General features: G+C 40.5%; 1 protein-coding gene across 1 annotated transcript; it reads right to left on the bottom strand.

The window, feature by feature from the left end:
- Positions 1 to 1,207: 1,207 nt before the first annotated feature.
- Positions 1,208 to 5,293, bottom strand: LOC139414189 (agouti signaling protein 1). The gene is made up of 4 exons (XM_071162077.1): positions 5,213 to 5,293; positions 2,479 to 2,671; positions 2,120 to 2,166; positions 1,208 to 1,567 (listed from the first exon to the last, which is right to left on the bottom strand). Exons 2-4 carry the CDS (start codon positions 2,633 to 2,635, stop codon positions 1,400 to 1,402), a joined length of 372 nt encoding a protein of 123 aa, XP_071018178.1. The 5' UTR covers positions 2,636 to 2,671; positions 5,213 to 5,293; the 3' UTR covers positions 1,208 to 1,399.
- Positions 5,294 to 20,063: the final 14,770 nt, after the last annotated feature.

Below are 20,063 nucleotides of genomic sequence, written 5' to 3' on the forward strand. Positions count from 1 at the left end.
CTGCTCGGTTTTCCACCACAAAACACCAGATAATGGCCAAAAAGAGTCGAACCAGCTCCTTTGCCTTTACACTTTACACTTTGATTTGAATATTAGATGGTTAATGTCTCTTTAGATAAAAACATTTTTCAATAGGAATAGTTTCACCATATTAAAACAAGAGTTCAGTTCACCTAACTGGGTTGACCTTAAAATGAGGGACAGGTTTTTTTTTTCTCCTTAAAATTAATAATTAATAACATGAAATGAATAATAATCTTCAGAAATGACTTTGTAATTGTAAAGCCTTTGCTGCTTTGACAAAGGCTTTACCATGATGGTGAACACTTGGAGAAAATGGCGTTGAGTGGGTTAAAATCTTCCTAGAATTCACAGAGGATGCACAGAGGGACATATCAAAATGCTGAAGTTTGGCACTTTAGCAAGTCTTTATTTATATAAAAAAAGTTGATTCATTAAATGTTCCATGTTCTCTATGAAATGGCACATCATTTAATATAACAGGCTTTTAAAATGCAATATTTTTGCACAATTCCTACTTAAAATAGGCAAAAAGCACTCATTTCATGAAAAGACTTGCGTGCTGCTTCATGTACACACACTCCCTTATGTATTTATTTGGACAGTGAAGCGAAATCTTTTAACTTGGGTCTATACTCCAGCATTTTGGATTTGAGTTCAAATGTTTCATTTGAGGCGACAGTACACAATATTACCTTTTTTTATGGTTATTTTCATAGATATCTGTTTTACCATTTAGAAATGAAAGCACTTTATGCATCTAGTCCCCCCATTTGAAGGTGTCATTGTGTAAGTATTTGGACAAATTCACTTATAGTGTATTAAAGTAGTCAAAAGTTTAGTATTTAGTCCCAAATTCCAACACACAATGACTACATCATGCTTGTGACCCTAGAAACTAGTTTTGGATTATGTTGTGCCCAATAAAAATTAATGGTAAATAATGTAATGTGCCATTTTGGAGTCACTTTTATTGTAAATAAGAATATAATATTTTTCTCATTGCTTCAACATTATTGTGAATCCTACCATGATCACGGATAATCATGAATGAATCGTGATCAATGATGAGTGAGAAAGTAACAGAGGCAGAAAGATCATATCCCCAAAACATGCTAACCTCTCACTATTACCAATAACAGAGGTTAGCATTTTTTTGGCGTGTATGATACTTATGCCTCTGAAACTTTCACACACCCCATTATTCATGATTCATTCACGATTATCCATAATCATAATTATCCATAATCATGGTAGCATCCACATGAATATAGAAGTGTTCAGAAACATAAGTGTTCAGAAACATATTATATTCTTATTTATAACAAAAGTGACATTTACTCTCCTTGTGAATATGCCAATATCCTCTGTTATGTCTTCAACACTGCGGGTTACCCATTCGACAATAGCACACAGTCTTGAAGAGGCGGCAGTGGCAGAAAGCGCAGTGCTCACAACACACATTATCGGGTGTTTTGCAGCTTCCCCACAATGGCACGCAGTTGGGGGGAGGAGGTGGACGCTTGTTTTTGACGTTGAATTTGTTCTGCGGAAGAAGGTTGACGATTTAGCCTCGGCCTGCACACTATGGGTACACCAATTAACATTAATAAATGCTATAGTTAACTAATTATGAATGACATACAGCACTTTATAAAGCCTTACTAAGGGTACTCCTTAGCAAAGGGAGAAAAGTTGCCAACAAAACAAGCCACTTGAAGCCATTTTCACCTCTTTATATGTGTCATCATGTGTCATCATGTCTTTAGTAATAGTCTTGTCAATATAAGAATATAAATTGCTTTGTAAATGCATTAATTAATGATGTATGAATTCATGTTAACTCCTGCATTTACTCATGTTAATTAATGTACCCTAGTACCCACATGTTAATAAAAGTGTTACCACTTCACTCTCATACTTATCATCATGGTGCCTGCATATGCGCTGAAATGTTTTTTCATTCAATATGTCTCAATAAACCTTTTTACACTATTGGCTATGTGTATTTTAGACTTTAAATATGTCCACTAACTTAACAATATGATACAAACATGAATAATGTAGGCTAGACACTTATTTTCACAGCATAGTTTACCTTTCTTGGTTTCTTGTTTTTTTTCTTCTTTGCGGTTTTGGGTAACTCTGAAAAATAAATAGATTTGACATGTGTTTAAGGTATATAAATATGTCTATTACATATATTTTTATTTGGTATATAATGTAGCAGTTTATCAAGATTGGTGTTACAGTCATATTGTCGGTTTGGGTTTTGAAGTCAACCTTGGAATACTTAAATATACCTGAGCAAAATGTATCCTGTAATAACAACAACAAAATGACACAATATAGCAGCGCATATCAAGGAATGCAGTGATAGTTTTTCTAGAAAACATCTAGCAACCCTTTTTTTTATTCCAAATACTGATTATATGCCAAACCTAAGGATTAACTGACCTACAATGACGATGGGTGGTGCATCTGACAGGCTCCCATGCTGTAGAACCGAGGAAGAAGACTTATTGGTGTAGAGCTTTTCCTCCAGTATCATGTGTGAGTACACTATAAGAAACCAGGTGGAGCTTAGACAGCTCAGGAGAAACAGGGAATTCATCACAGTGCTTTTCTGTCAGCAAGGTGGGCCTGAGGACTGTAGTGAGGACAGTGTTAGAAGACTATAAGAGCCCATTGTGACTGTATTGTGGTTGCATACATAGTCATAACAGATATGGAATTTGAATGTCACATAATTTACACAGCAGTTCAAGATTGTTATTGTATAGAAACTGAACTATACTTGGCATAAAACTGACTACTCTAGCACATGCACAGCAAAACCATGCAATAAGATTCACATCTAATAATATCCAGTACAAACATTTATAAAAAATAATCAAATAATTTATAAGGATATTTGATTTGATTCATTTATTTTTATTTAACCTTTATTTAACTAGGCAAGTCAGTTAAGAACAAATTATTATTTACAATGACGGCCTACCAAACGGAAAAAGGCCTGCAGGGAAGGGGGCTGGGATTAAAAATAAAATATGAATATAGGACAAAAGACAAGAGAGGCAACACAACACTACATAAAGAGAGACCTAAGACAACAACATAGCAAGGCAGCAGCACATGACAACACAGCATGGTAGCAACACAACATAACAACATGGTAGCAACACAACATGGTAGCAGCACAAAACATGGTACAAACATTATTGGGCACAGACAACAGCACAAAGGGCAAGAAGGTAGAAACAACAATACATCACACAAAGCAGCCAAAAACGGTCAATAAGTGTGAATATAGCCTACAAACAAATGTCATGGTCAAACCAACTTAGTTTTCTTGCTATTATTCCACTCAGCACATATCCACTTCTTATATAAAGCTTTACATTGATGTTTAAAGATAGATATCTAGACCTACTCTGTAATTGTATCCAACATGCAGTTGCTAAAACAGTGCAACAACGGGAACATTTTGAAAACAATCTCAGGTCTTTGATTGTTTTGACTGTACAGCATGTCCTCAGCATAACTTCACTGTACGGTTTCTTTCAGCTTGGATGAAGCTTTCTGTGGGAGCCTCTGCCTAGTCAAGCAGAGCTGCTTCTTATTTATAAAATTAGATGAAAACTGTACGCATGGAAGTCGTCTCCATAATAGTCTTCAAATAGACATCTAGGGGCTGTTTCCTGGACACAGACTAAGCCTGGACTGTAAATCCAACTCAATGAAGAATCTGTCCGGGAAACCACCACTTAAAGTGTCTCTAAAAAGGTGTAGAGCTAGAATAAATTATTTAATGATTGAAAATCTGTATGAATCTGTATGAATGTCTCTAGTTTAGTTTATATATATATATATATATATATATATATATATATATATATATATATATATATATATATATATATATATATAAATATAAATATATATATATAAATATATATATATATATATATATATATATATATATATAAATATAAATATATATATATAAATATATATATATATATATATATATATATATATATATATATAAATATATATATATAAATATAAATATATATATATATAAATGTAAATGTGAAATCGTAATACCTAGTTATAATGAAATTTACAACAAGAATGTGAGGTTAACCATTACAGGAAATGTATGGAAATACATTTAATACTGGCAGCTTGTTTGCAAATACAATAACTATAACCACATTTTTGTTAGGATGACATGGTGGATTTTCACCCTGTGTGGGTAGGATTTTCAGTCTAATATTATGGAGGGAATATTCAAAGTATATTACAAAATGTAATACTTATACATAAATCAAAACAAAGCTGACTATCTAACATAAATTAATCTAGAAGGGAGGTACTTTTTAAATACCTTCTATGAATTGTATTGCCATTAACTTTAAGAAAATATAGCATGGACAAAATATGTTAACTTACTATATGTCCAAGTGTAAGTAATGTGCTCAATTTAAGATGTTTAAGATGTTTGTTGGTTGATATTATCTTTACTCCACAAATAATTTTAATTGTTTGCCCAATTTTTTTTCTTTATTTAATTCTTAATTGAACCTTTATTTAACTAGGCATATGCTGGGTTACTGAGACAGATCTTTAAAAATATGCTAAACAAAACTATGTTAATCAGGATTTAATTGAATGTAATGTTATTGCTACTGTTATAATGCATGCATTGATTTGGGTAACTTTTAAAAGAAAGTAACACATGCAAAGCCTTTTGCTTTGTATAAGCGTAATAATCCAATGCGTAGATGGCTTCCACCCTACAATAAAAAAACGTTTAATCCATTCATAATGTGTTGAAAACTTTTGAAGAGATGTCTTTATTTCAGAGATATATTAGCATTATTTATGGAGCAGTATTAACTTGACAAAAGTGCTGAATTGGTTCGGTGTCACATGTCAATGCAACATCTACTCATTTCGCAGTCAGTATCCACTCTAGTTTTATTCGTCCCATTAAATATGAACGTTTTTGCTTTTGTATGTCCACCTAAATAAAGTCAATTCTCTTTCAGAGACTGATCTTCAGCCTCTAAAAAAAGTAGAGACACTGTGCAGTTTCAGTTTTCACCAAAATGTTTTGCTGGTTGATTTGTCTTCCACAGCCTTCAAAGATGGAAAAGCTATTAAAGCTTCCAGACTTACTTACCCTCTGTAGTTTCTGATTGTCAGGATCAACGTTTATCTCCCCCTTTTTCCTGCAAGCTTCAAAGCTGCTCCTCACTTGTTGCCTGCTAATCGACAGAGAAATATCAACCAGATCATGTGGTCGGGCAATGTTTAAGATATGGAATCAGGCAGGGGCGGATCCACATCTTTAGAAAAAAGTCTAAAAGAAGTCCACCAAGCAGGCCAGCCCTTTTGGGACGATGCATGGCTACGCGCTGAAGAGCAGTGAAAATCCATTGTCCTCATTCGAAGAAACCTTTGGGAATACTGGGCCAAGCCATGCATGATTTTACATATGTGCCGGAGGAGTTGCAGGATCTGACGTTTACAACTGCAGGTTATGACCTTATGGGGACGCCTGGGCTTCATTATGTAAAACCTTGTGAGGAGTCACATAATGAACATAATGAGTGGTCACACAAAGCTAATCCTATGTTTTCCTGTGAAATAATAATATGATCAAACTGTATTTACCCACTAAACGTACCCCCAGAGGTACAAATGGTAAAGTTGTATTTACCCACCAAATGTACCCCCAGAGGTACAAATTGTAAAGTTACTGATAGGCCTCAAAATCATGCTATTTCCATTGAACATGCATCATATTCTGCATCCTATTCTACAGTACATGGAAAAAACCTTGCATTTGGTTTTCATTTACAGACATTTGAATTGTTTTATGTTGCTTGTACCCTGCAGATGATGCAAAAAAGGTGGTGCCAAGAGCCTTTGCTAAAGAAAGACATTTGCTATACTGTACCTAAAATAATCAACATTGGCAAAAAGCACCATAGAAAACTGTTAAATGAGTTCTGGACATCCTCACAATGCTAAGCCAAGTAAAGTGTGCAACAGAGTATCACACAATCCAGTCAATTATTTGTACCAGCCTATTTAATAGGCTCTAAATCCTGGTTGAAAGAGTTACAGAGGGTATTTTGGCATCAGGAAGTCTTTAACCCAAGGGTGTCAAACATACGGCCCACAAAATCCAGCCCACGTGTGGTTTGAGTAAACCTCAATTTATTTTAAAATGACTAAAACCAAATCGAAACTGTGTAGAAATTATAATGGATCTAGTACATTTATACAGTTTAATGACTGTGTCCAACTTGCTAATGATCACCGAAATTTAAGCTAGACAGTCAGAGACAAGGCCTGCTTACCACAGGTACGGGTACGCAGGGCACAAGCCCCGAGGTCCCCGACCTCCATGAGGCCACCAAACCCCCAAAATATTATATGATAGCAATATCTGTAGAATCACAGGAAATTATACTGAACAACAATATAAACGCTACATGCAAGAATTTCAATGATTTTACTGAGTTACAGTTTATATATGGAAATCAGTCAATTTAAATAAATGAATTAGGCCCTAATCTATAGATTTCACATGACCTGGCAGTATCGCAGCATAGGCACACCCACTTGGGAGCCAGGTCCAGCCAATCAGAATGAGTTTTTCCCCACAACAGGGCTTAATTACAGAGAAATACTCCTCAGTTTCATCAGCTGTCTCGGTGGCTGGTCTCAGACGATCCTACAGGTAAAGAAGCCGAATGTAGAAGTTCTGGGCTGGTGTCGTTACACATGGTCTGAGGTTGTGAGGCGGTTGGACGTACTGCCAAATTCTCTACATTTTGGAGGCGGCTTATGGTAGAGAAATTAACATTCAAATGATCTGCACACTCCCTCAAAACCTGAGACATATGTGGCGTTGTGTTGTGTGACAAAACTGCAAATTTTAGAGTGGCTTTTTATTGTCCCCAGGACAAGGTGCAACAGTGTAATGATCATGCTGTTTAATCAGCTTTTTGATATGCCATGCCTGTAAGGTGGATGGATGATCTTGATTTAGGATAAATATTCACAACAGGGATGTAAACAAATTTGTGCAATAAAGTTGAGAGAAATATGCTTTTTGTGCGTATGGAACCTTTCTGGGATATTTTATTTCAACTCATGAAACATGGGACTAACACTTTACATGTTATTTTATATTTTTGTTCAGTACAGCTTTAAAACAGCAACATTTCCCCTCAGTCTCATGGCAAAATGTGAACAAAATCTTGAGATTAGCAAAAAAACAGCAAAGCCTCATGGCAAAAAGTGTACACTTGCAGGACATTAGCTTCAAAATTACGACATTTTATCTAAGCCTTATGACAAAGTGTAAATAGAAATATAAAACTTACTGGGCCCCAGTGGTAGTCCGGCCCCGGTCAGGGAGTAACGATGGATAGAGAAGTACTGTACATTCTGCAAATTTTGACTGCGAGGAAATATCAGTGCAGCCCTCCGGACCTCGTTGAATACCAAATGCGGCCCCCAAATACTCAATGAGGGGCAAAATGAGTTTCACCCCTGCTTTAACCTCAGAGAAACCTAATAACTTTACGGATCCAAGAACACAACTAAGCTAAGTTAGCTATAGCTTTACACAATGACAATTGAATGGCCATCCAGTGTCCTAACTAACACAGCTGAGTGGTACAGGTAAATCAATGGAGACCCCCTGCCTCTTCTCTCCACTGATGGAAAAAGGAGAGTTTCATGCTCAAACAACTGGCGTAGAGGTATCATGTTAAGTAATTGAATGATGCATCAGAAGTAGAGGTGTGACACTCTCCATTATATAAAAATATGTCAATATATAAAATAAAAAAAGCCATATAGTGATAAATGATCATGTATTGAACATTTTCCGAGAGACGATTGTAAGTAAAAATCCAATACTCTGTAAACATGCTCACTGAGGTGTAAACAACAGGATATCACTTTGAGGTTGGACCCCACACACTCCAAGGGCAGCAAGCCATGATAAATTGTTTTATGCTGATATAAAGTCATGAGCGAAAATGCCAATGAGGCATTGATTGACTCTGGTTTTCCCATCTCTTTTCCACCGGTTTAGCCTCCTCGTCAATAACAACTTATGTGAAAGTATTGAATTTAACCAAGGAAATAAGCAACACTTTTCTGTTGCAGCTGTGTCAAGGCTTGCCATGGTCGAACATGACTGACTTGAGCTGTCTCGAGCAATCAAGGAGACCCACGTGCTCTGCATCGGCATCATAGTGGACAAGAATGAATAGCAGAGTTGCCAGCAGTAGGACAATGTACAATGGCACCAAGGCTTGTTATGTAAACATACAAGTGTTCTTAAGTTTCTTTTGCACAGATGCCAAATGCTGTTCTTCACAGACCATCACAAACTCTGCTCTGAGCATCATGGCCAGCAGCTGCAATTTGGTTAATGTGAAATTGACCTAAATCCATTCCAGAACCGGCAGTAAATTTAAAAGCCCAATTAAGTTGCCTTTGAGTTTTTTTCCGAGGCTTTCAAAATCAAAATAAATCTGTGAGTGTAATCTGTGCATGCCTTTGTCCTGGCGAATGTGCGCCTGTTTCTGTGTGCTCTCGTGTGTATGTGTGTGTGTGTGTGTGTGTGTGTTTCAGGGAAATAATATATGCAGTAGTTAAAAGAAAAGACCATTTGAACATTAATAAAGACCTTACTAATAGGCTTACTCCAGGGGCATATTTTCTTAGCTCTCAAAAGTCACCCTGCACTGCCTTTTCTATTAATCTGCAATATGTAACTTTTTGTGCAACCTGACCAAATTCACAAAGAAGTGTGACTTATCAATCTTTCATTCTCATTGAACGCTATTCAAGGAGGCATTAGATATGTTCTATGTGCTTCCTGTTCTAAATTTTTTTTTGTTGCATTTTTTACTTTCAGTTTTGTACACCACCTTCAAACAGCTGAAAATACAATTTGTTTGGTTATGGAAAATATATCTCACAGAGGTTTCGATGGTACAATGATTCTCTACACTATACTTCCATTTTTTGTCACATCATCTGAATTTACGAACTATTCGAATTTTAGCAATCTGGAGCATTTTCTGCATAGAGATTTCTGCATAGTGCATCTTTAAGGATAGTTTATATGCAATTGTTTGAGCTCGAAGACCATTGCTCTCTGGGCTGGATTATTTTCTTCCACAAAAAATGTGCTTCTTGGAAAGCTAATGATCCATTTAGAAGAATGACAATTGACTCTACTATAGCCTGGAAATATAGACAATAGCAAAACATAATTCTTGATAATTGTCAGATTAATTGAGGGGCTCAAATTAAGAAATTGTTTTGAAATATTTCCATCAATTCCCTGCTGGTTTCTCTGTTTTTGAACAATCAATGTAGGATGGAGTGTTGATTTCATGTTGTTTGTTTCTTGCCGTGTTTATGTAGGCCTTGTAGGCCAAACGAACTACAAAAATCTCTGAAACTGGAAACACTTATATCCCTTACTAGCTTTAAGCACCAGCTGTCAGAGCAGTTTACAGATTACTGCACCTGTAGATAGCCAATCAATAATTTAGCCCAAACAACTACCTCTTTCCCTACTTTATTTATTTATTTTGCTCCTTTGCACCCCATTATTTATGTCTCTACTTTACACATTCTTCCACTGCAAATCTACCATTCCAGTGTTTTACTTGCTATATTGTATTTACTTCGCCACCATGGCCTTTTTTTTGCCTTTACCTCCCTTATCTCACCTCATTTGCTCACATTGTCTATAGTCTTATTTCTCTACTCTATTATTGACTGTATGTTTGTTTTACTCCATGTGTAACTCTGTGTTGTTGTATGTGTCAAACTGCTTTGCTTTATCTTGGCCAGGTCGCAATTGTAAATGAGAACTTGTTCTCAACTTGCCTACCTGGTTAAATAAATGTGAAATAAATCAAATAAAAAATAAATAACTTGTGAGCTATGGAAATAATTTACTCTTGAAGGACCAATCAACATAATCAATCAATCCCCAGGTTGTTGCTGTAAATGAGAATGTGTTCTCAGTCAACTTACCTGGTAAAATAAAGGTTAAAAGTAACAACAACAACAAACAATCAACAAATCAGTTAATAAAAACATATAATGAAAGTTAGAGCTGCATAGAACTGTCTTTATCTACCGTTAACCCAACTATTGCCCAACTCTTGCAGTATAAATTCCATAATTTATAACTTAAATATGAGATGGTTCCTTACTCTGAATGTAGTCTATTCACCAGGAGAAACTGTAAACCATGGTTTAGATTTCTTTAAACAAATACTACAAACTTCACCTAACTTTAGCTACCGTGAGCTAAAAAGCAATGGGAGTAACTGTGCAGATTTGAACATGTCACATCAACTGAAATCAACTCAACAACTGGCTTTGACATTACCTATAGGAACGTGATTTGGTCAAACAGTTTGAACATGTCAAATCAACTGAAATCAACTCAACAACTGGCTTTGACATTACCTATAGGAACGTGATTTGGTCAAACAGTTTGAACATGTCAAATCAACTGAAATCAACTCAACAACTGGCTTTGACATTACCTATAGGAACGTGATTTGGTCAAACAGTTTGAACATGTCAAGTCAACTGAAATCAACTCAACAACTGGCTTTGACATTACCTATAGGAACGTGATTTGGTCAAACAGTTTGAAAATTGCACAGTTGCACCATCAGTCCCATTGATTTGTAGTTAACATTGGCTAAAACTGAATTTTGTATCTTAGTGGCCATTTAACAAACCATGGTTTAAAGTTTATCTTGGCTCATAGATTACTTTCAGGGTAAGAAACCATCTATCTGCAAAATACCAAACTTACCCTTTAAGTCTTGCACTTACAGAATTGCATTGAAACGGAGACACATATTGCATAAAGTGTGTATTATTTCAGTGAGCCTTTTCTTAATTGATCAAATATAAGCTCCATATTTTATTCAGTTGTCTAATGGTACTGCTAACATCTTAACATTGTTGGTGTCATTAATGACATGGTGGTGTTGACACACTATAATTCACTATATGGCAGTCCGCAGTGACAATCAGTCGTCTAGCAAACTAAAGGTCGTCTCACAGTCAAATTATTTCCTCATGACACTTCCACCTCTGTTCTTTGATGATGATCCTCAGATAAGATAGAAATATTGCCCTGTGACAGCAAAGCTGGTTCCAGTTTTCTTTATAATGATCCACAGCTTAAAGAAATTCTATAAAGCACATGGAACTTTATATATGTGTTTTTGAAAGACACCACCACATTTTGCCAGATAGTTTACTTGTCCGAACGCATACTAGCAGTTGAGGTTGAAATATACATGTGTTCTCTCAAGGGATTGCAAATATCTGCTGCCTTAAATTAACTGACAAAAAACTTTCATACATGTTGCATATGTTTCCATTTTAAGGTAATAGGTGATGGCCATTATGTAGTTTTGTAGATAAAGGGAGGAAAAATGTAGTCCAAAGTTTTGGAAATATTGATTTCAAACCTACTTTAGAGATACTGTAAGCAAGAAAGATTATATTCATCGCAATGGATCGTTCCTTTCAATGTTACGCCTATGTGCTTCTATTACTTATTTGTTGCTTTTGCGTATTTGTCCTTGACAAATAGAACACAGTACACAAAATAATAAAGCTTGTTTTCTGGTTTGCATGCATCAATCATTGGAGCAAATCAGAGTTGGTTATCTTGGTTCAAGGACATTCCCACAGACATCCATGTCCTACTTTGAGACAAGGCACAAACAATTCAAAGTCTGTATGCCGATGCATGTTTGTGTACCGTAAGTAGAAACAGATGAGCAGCTTGACAGCTCACTGTGGTCTACAGATAAATTGACGGAAGTATTGTCACTTGAAGCACCACATAGTAGGAACGGTAGATATGGCTACATTTGGCTGTGTCTACACAGGCAGCCCAATTGTGATCTGTTTTTATGATAGAGCGCTTTTATGGATGCATCTAGATGAAGGTCAATGTAGCAGAATCCCGAGTGGCACAGCAGTCTAAGACACTACATCTCAGTGCTAGAGGCGTCACTACAGACACCCTGGTTTGAATCCAGGCTGAATCACAACTGGCCGTGATTGTGCGCCGCCCTATGGGACTCCCAATCGGCCCAGCGTCGTCAGGGTTTGGCTGGTGTAGGCCTTCGTTGTAAATAAGAATTTGTTTTTAACTGACTTGCCTAGTTAAATAAAGGTTAAATAAATAAGAAAAATATCAAACTATGTTTCTACGATGTGCAAGCCAATTTTATAGCATAGAGAACATGTCTGATACTGTCATGTTCTGACCTTAGTTCCTTTATTATGTCTTTGTGTTAGTTTGGTCAGGGCGTGAGTTGGGGTGGGTAGTCTATGTTCTTTTTTCTATGTTGTGTTTATGTGTTTGGCCTGGTATGGTTCTCAATCAGAGGCAGGTGTCGTTCGTTGTCTCTGATTGAGAACCATACTAAGGCAGCCTGTTTTTCCCACTTGAGTTGTGGGTGATTGTTTTCTGTTTTCTGTGTCTTCACCATACAGAACTGTTTCGTTTTCGTTTCGTTATTTCACATTGTTATTTTCGTGTTCTTTTCATAAAAAATGACGGACACTTACCACGCTGCACATTGGTCTGATCTGTCATACTCCTCGTCAGAGCAAGACAAATTTCGTTACAGAATCACCCACCACCAAAGGACCAAGCAGCGTGGTGAGGAGCAGCAGAGCTATCTGGAGAAATGGACATGGGAGGAGATACTGGAAGGCAAGGGACCCTGGGCACAGGCTGGAGAGTATCTCAGTCCACAGGAGGAACTGGAGGCAGCTAAGGCTGAGCGGAAACACTACGAGGAGTTGGCACGGCTGGCAAGGAAGCCCGAGAGGCAGCCCCCAAAATTTCTTGGGGGGAGGCACACCCCCGTCTTATCTCCTGGCAGAGTCAGGAGTCAGACCTGAGCCAACTCCCCGTGCTTATCGTAAGGAGCCAAGGATGGAACCAGAGCCGGTCAGGGCGAAATTGGAGGTGAGCGACGGAAGCAGAGACAGTGAAGGAGTTAATGGGGAGATTGGAGGAGAGAGTAATGAGGGAGTTTCTGTGTTGGTGCATGAGGCACGCTCCGTCGGGCGGATGTCATGTCTGGGATTTGATGTCACCTGAGTCAGCTCTCCATACTCGTCCTGAGGTTCGTGCTAACCGTCTGCCAGCCCCATTCACCAGGCCTCCTGTGCGCCTCCCTAGCCCTGCACGTCCTGTGCCAGCTCGACGCTACAGTTCTCCAAGACGTGCTTACCATGGCGGGAATCGTACTGGTCAGGCACCGTGTTATGCGGTGGAGCGCACGGTGTCTCCAGTACGTGTTCTTAGCCCGGTGCCCTACATCCCAGCAACTGCCGGGCTAGGGTGAGGATCCAGCCAGGAAGGATGGTGCCAGCCCTGCTCTCCAGACCTCCAGTGCGTCTCCTCGGGCCAGGATATCCTGCGTCAGCGCTGCACACTGTGTCTCCCATGTGTCTGCACAGCCCAGTGCGTCCTGTACCTGCGCCCCGCACGTGCCGGGTGAAAATCGCCATCCAGCCAGGACGGGTTGTGCAGGCCCTTAGTTCGAGACCTCCAGTGCACCTCCACGGCCCGGTCTATCCTGTGCCTCCTCCAAGGACCAGGCTGTCTCTCCGTCTCCTTCCTCCAGACTCTCCATCCAGCCCGGAGCTGCCAGAGTCTCCCTCCAGCCCGGAGCTGCCAGAGTCTCCCTCCAGCCCGGAGCTGCCAGAGTTCTATGTACTTTTTCTATGTTTTTGTATTTCTTTGTTTTTGGCCGGGTATGGTTCTCAATCAGGGACAGCTAGCTGTCTGTCGTTGTCTCTGATTGAGAACCATACTTAGGTAGCTCTTGCCCACATGGGTTTTGTTGGTAGTAATTTTCTGTTTAGTGTGTTTTGCACCTGACGGAGCTGTTTCGGTTGTTTCTTTTGTTCCTTGTTGTATTTAGTGTTCAGTTTATTAAAATAATGATGAGCACTTACCACGCTGCATCTTGGTTCTCACCTTTTTCCACCAACGGTCGTTACAGATACCATGGAAGTTATTACATTTCCTTTTAGTACTTATTCACTATATACTAATAGTATCTCTGGGAAGCTTTAACTTTTTACTGCAGTGGGCTAAATCACGGTCAGTGATTCTTGGTAGTCTTAAACAAATCTACTTTGAAACAAAAGGATACATCTCACACATGTGGTTATGGGCTTTTAAAAAAGAAGACAACTGTACCATATCAGATATAGAGTTGAAATGTATTCAATTTTGAGTTTGCATCCCAATATCGCACTTTATATACAGTACCAGTCAAAAGTTGACATACCTACTCATTTAAGGTTTTTCTTTATTTTTACTATTTTCTACATTGTATAATAGCGACGACATCAAAACTTTGATATAACACATATGGAGTCATGTCGTAACCAGAAAAAGTCTAATCAAAATGTATTTTAGATGTTCGATTCTTCAAAGTAGCCGCCCTTTGCCTTGAAGACAGTTTTGCACAAATCTTGGCATTATCTCAACAAGTTTCATGAGGAATGCTTTTCCAACAGTCTTGAAGGAGTTCCCATATATGCTGAGCAGTTGTTGGCTGCTTTTCCTACACTCTGCGGTCCAACTCATCCCAATTGGGTTGAGGACGGGTGATTGTGCCCAGGTTATCTGAAGCAGCACGCCATCTCTCTCCTTATCACTCAAGATATGACCAAGATGCAGACACAGGAGGTGGATAGTAAGCAGAATATTCATTATACAAGAGGGGCAAGCAAAGGTTTGTAATCCTAGGCAGGGTCAAACATGGGCAGAACGGCAGGCAGGCTCAGGGTCAGGACAGGCAGAATGGTCAAATCCGGGAGAGTAGAAAAACAAACTCGAGAGCAGGAGAAACACGCTGGTAAAACAAGACGAACTGGCAAAAAACAAACAAAACGCAGGTATAAATATACAATGGATAATGGGGTAAAATAGGAGACACCTGGTGGGGGGGGGGGGGGGTGGAGACAAGCACAAGACAGGTGAAACAGATCAGGGTGTGACAGTACCCCCCCCCCTCTAGGAGCGCCGCCTGGTGTCCTACCCAGGCACATACCTGGTTGACTGGGGTGTCTGCGCCGGAACTCAGCGATGAGGGCTGGGTCCAGGATGTTCCTAGCGGGGACTCAGCACCTCTCCTCCGGGCCATAACCCTCCCAGTCAACCAGGTACTGGAATCCCCAAACACTCAGGAGGCGCTTCACCGTGTACCCCGGATGGCTGTCGATAAGACGGGGGAGAGGTGTGGGCCTGGAAACAGGAAACAAAGGGCTGTGAGACAGAGGTTTAATCCTAGACACATGGAAAGTGGGATGTATACAGAGGGTGTGGGGCAACAGAAGACGAACAGCAGTGGGGCTAAGGACTTTAGCGATAGGGAAAGGGCTGATAAAGTGGGGGGAAACTTTATGGAACTCCACCCGGAGGGGCAGATCCCGAGTGGAGAGCAAGACCCTCTGCCCAAATGATAGCGGGGAGTCAGGTTCGGTGGCAGTCCGCTTGTCGACGATACCTGGAGGTGGTCTTAAGAAGAGCGGACTGGGCTCTCTTCCAGATACACGGATTATCATCTGGGCCGAGGGTAGGTTGGCCACTTCCTCTTGCTCAGGGAAGAGCGGGGGATGATAAACCACAGAGCACTCGAAGGGCGAGAGACCAGTGGCCGAGCAGGGGAGGGTGTTCTGGGCAAATACACCTACAAGAGTTGCTGGCTCCCGATGGGGGGTTGGCTGAGACGAGGCAATGAAGAGTCGTCTCCAGGTCCTGATTGGAATGCTCCGACTGGCCATTAGATTGTGGATGAAACCCGAAGGACAGGCTGGCCGACGACCCAATGACGGTGCAGAACACCTTCCAGAATCGAGATGAGAACTGAGGACCACGATCAAAGACCGTGGCGACCGGAAGTCCATGCATTCAGAAGATGTTCTGTACCATGAGTTGGGCTGTATCCTTGGCTTAGGATAACGTGGGAAGGCGGGTAAAATGGGTGGCTTTGGAAAACAGATCCACCACCGTAAGGATGGTGGTGTTGCCATCAGACGGAGGGAGACCAGTGACAAAGTCCAGGGATATATGGGACCAGGGGTGATGAGGAACAGGGAGTGGTTGTAAGAGGCCGGCCGGAGCTTGCATCGGAGTCTTTTTCTGAGCACACTGCGTGCATGCGGCTGCGAATGTGGAGACATCAGAAACCATAGTGGACTACCAAAACATTGTCGGAGGAAGGCCTGGCCTTTGTCGGGAGGGCAGGTTAGATTAGAGGAATGAGCTCATTCCAGGACCGTGGACCATGGACAAACAACCCCCCCTGCGCCTTGTGGACCAGGCTCTCGATACCCCACATGAGTGTCTCTGCAAGACAGGAGTTAGGGAAGCAACAGAGCTAGGCAAGCGAGAGAGGGCGTCAGGCGTCACATTCTAAGACCCAGAGCGGTAGGAGATGGTGAAATTGAAACGAGTGAACAACAGAGCCCAACGAGCTTGCCTTGAGTTGAGGCGCTTGGCGATGCAGAGATATTCCAGAATGTTATGGTTGGTCCACTCTAGGAATGGATGTTCTGCCCCTTATAGCCAGTGTCTCCATTCCTCCAGCTCCATCTTGACCGCAAGACGTTCCCGGTTACCAACGCAATAGTTCTTCTCCATGGGACTAAGATGATGGGATAGGAAAGTGCAGGGATGAAGCTTTTGGTCCTGGGCAGAACGCTGGGACAGGACGGCCCCCACTCCAATGTCCGAGGCATCGACCTCCACCACGAACTGACGGGACGGGTCCGGATGGATTAAGATGGGCGCTGTAGTGAACCGATGCTTGAGATCCGAAAACGCCTGGTCAGTAGCTGGGACCACATGAACGAAGGGGAGTGCAGAGAGGGGGGAAGCCAGCGTGCTGTAGCCACGAATTAAGTGGCGGTAGAAATGAGCAAATCCCAGGAAACGTTGCAGCTGCAGTCTGGTTGTGGGTTGGGGCCACTCAACCTTCGCTCTTTCCTTCTCCGGATCCATCTGAATGTTCCTGGCAGTGATGATATATCCCAGAAAAGACATAGTGGAGCGATGCAATTCACACTTCTCCGCCTTGACAAACAGCCACCTGATGCAATGCGCGTGACAGAATGGGCTCTAACCCAGGATGGAACTCGCAGTCCAGTCGATCAGGGGGTTGTGCCTCCGGAGCCATGAAAATCCCAAAATCACAGGTGCATAAGGAGATTCAATGAGCAGGTTAAGGTTAATATGAAGGTTAATATGAAGCATGGTTAATATGAAGCATACTATGAGTGACCCTACAAAGAGAGTGTCCATCCAATGCTCTGGCGTCCATGGGAGAGGAGTTGTGTGGAGATACCCAGCTCCGACACTAGGGTAGTGTCCATAAAGCTGTTGTCAGTCCCAGAGTCCACAAGCACCTAGAGAGATTTAGACCGGTCACCCCACAACAGGATAGCATGGAGAGAAGCACGAGTAATGGGAACTGGGAGACTCCCTGTATGACCCACCAGCGTACTCATACCTACTGATGAGCCTGGGCTTTTTATTGGGCAGGGGATATTAATAAGTAATGTCCTGAAGTTCCACAATACAGACAGCTTTTAGAGCTCAGTCTGCGTAAACAGTCCTCAGGGGATAATCTAGCCCTGCCCAGATGCATGAGTGCCGGAGGAGGCGAGTTGACAGTCCTCTATGATTTCTGAGAGAACTTGGGTGACATTGGATTCTCTCGGGAATGCAGGCGTCGCAGATTTCTGGGGTTCTTCGGAGGCAAGAGGAAAACCGTGGATGGGCGTGTGTGCCCGGGATCAGACTTCCTCTCCCTACTGCGTTCCCGTAGTCGCCCATCAATCCTTATGGTCAAGGCTACGAGAGAGTCGAGGTCCAAGGGAAACACCCGTCTCAATGTCAACAGTAGAGAGTTGACTCAAGGATGCTGGCCTTCGAGGCAGAGTTTCTCTGTCCAGTGTCTGTGTTCTTTTGACCATCTTAATCTTTTCTTTTTATTGGCCAGTCTGAGATGTATTTTTCTTTGTAACTCTGCCTAGAAGGCCAGTATCCCGGAGTCGCCTCTTCGCTGTTGATGTTGAGACTAGTGTTTTGCGGGTGCTATTTAATGAAGCTGCCAATTGAGGACTTGTGAGGTGTCTGTTTCTCAAACTACACTCTGATGTACTTGTCCTCCTGCTCAGTTGTGCACCGGCACCCCACTCCACTTCTATTCTGGTTAAAGCCAGTTTGCGCTCTTCTGTGAAGGGAGTAGTACACAGCATTATACGAGATCTTCAGTTTCTTGGCAATTTCTCGCATGCAATAGCCTTATTTTTTTAGAACAAGAATAGACCGACGAGTTTCAGAAGAAAGTGCTTTGTTTGTGGCCATTTTGAGCCTGTAATCAAACCCACAAATGCTGATCCTCCAGATACTCAACTAGTCTAAAGAAGGCCAGTTTTATTGCTTCTTTAATCAGGACAACAGTTTTCATCTGTGCTAACATAATTGAAAATGGTTTTCTAATGATCAATTAGCCTTTTAAAATTATAAACTTGGATTAGCTAACACAACCTGCCATTGGAACACGGAGTAATGGTTGCTGATAATGGGCCTCTGTACGCCTATGTAGATATTCCATAAAAAAGCTGCAGTTTCCAGCTACAATAGTCATTTATAACATGAACAATGTCGTCACTGTATTTCTGATCAATTTTACGTTATTTTAATGGACAAAAAAATGTGCTTTTCTTTCAAAAACAAGGACATTTCTAAGTGACCTAACTTTTGAACGGTAGTGTATATACACAAACAAATCTCAAAATCTCACTCAGTTTTGTTTTGAATACATTCATATTCACATGTATTCATATACATACAGTATATATACACTATGCAGATTGTTATCTGAAACATTTTGACAATGACTTCATACATGTTCTGTAAGAATGTTGAAAGATTCATCAAACATTTTTAACTCAATTCAATAAAGATAGTGGCTTACCAAAAAGAGGCTTACCAAATGAAATGGAGATACGTAAGAATTGCGACACTGCTTTTGTGAAAGATGTTGAGGAAACTGCAATGACTACTGCAAAGTCTATAAACAACTGAGGACGGGTGGAAAATGAAGTTTCACAGACTTACTTTAGAACTACAGTATGTGTCTGAGAATGTGTAGTCCCCCAGCTATTTTGAGTAGATTAATGACTGAACAGGGCCCTTGAGCAGCGCAATGATAAACACAGACATCTTCTTGATGAGCATGCATATATTACATATATTACAACTGTTTTCTTTTAGATTCAGCCTTACACTTGATAATTTGACAAAAGGATTATAGATATTCTATAACGACTTCATTTGATGTTAAAAATGGGCATGAAAGACAATATGTGCCATTCCTACAGGAATGTAATTTTTTAAAATTATAATCCCCTTAGTCTCGGATTTGCACATTTTGTTTCCAGATATAATTATTGCTTTCAGACTCCTGATGCCCAAAATCAAGCAAGTGCACAAAGTCCCATGATGATATGCTTTGATGCTCGGTCAGACTATTAAGTGAACACAGGTCCAAAATAGGGACAACAATGAGCAAAATATTGTTATTTTAAGATCTTGTATAGTCATTGTGTGGAGGTTTCAAATGAAATGTATTTGTTTTCATGGTTGACAACAGAATAAAATGGCTTTATATCATAATGGCAGATCGCTTCCAGTCTCCTGATGGCCAAAATCAAGCAAGATGATGATGTGCTTTGATCCTATGTGAGACTTTAATACATGTCCAAAATAAGGACACCAATGTTCCACCTTCCCAGATGTTGTTGACCTGAGGGTTGTGTACACTGAACTGTAGTAGGGTGCCGGAGCACAAAAAACTACATATCCCACTAGGCCTTTCCCCTACACCTGGGCATGAAAT

The sequence above is a fragment of the Oncorhynchus clarkii genome, chromosome 7 (genome assembly GCF_045791955.1).
Source record: "Oncorhynchus clarkii lewisi isolate Uvic-CL-2024 chromosome 7, UVic_Ocla_1.0, whole genome shotgun sequence".
Classification (NCBI taxonomy): Eukaryota; Metazoa; Chordata; class Actinopteri; order Salmoniformes; family Salmonidae; genus Oncorhynchus; species Oncorhynchus clarkii.

Coding starts and splice junctions, on each gene's coding strand:
- LOC139414189 (XM_071162077.1), bottom strand. CDS start 2,635: ATGAATTCCCTGTTTCTCCTGAGCTGTCTAAGCTCCACCTGGTTTCTT. Junction 2,167..2,478: donor ACCACCCATCGTCATTGTAG/GTCAGTTAATCC, acceptor TTTATTTTTCAG/AGTTACCCAAAACCGCAAAG. Junction 1,568..2,119: donor AAAACAAGAAACCAAGAAAG/GTAAACTATGCT, acceptor CTTCTTCCGCAG/AACAAATTCAACGTCAAAAA.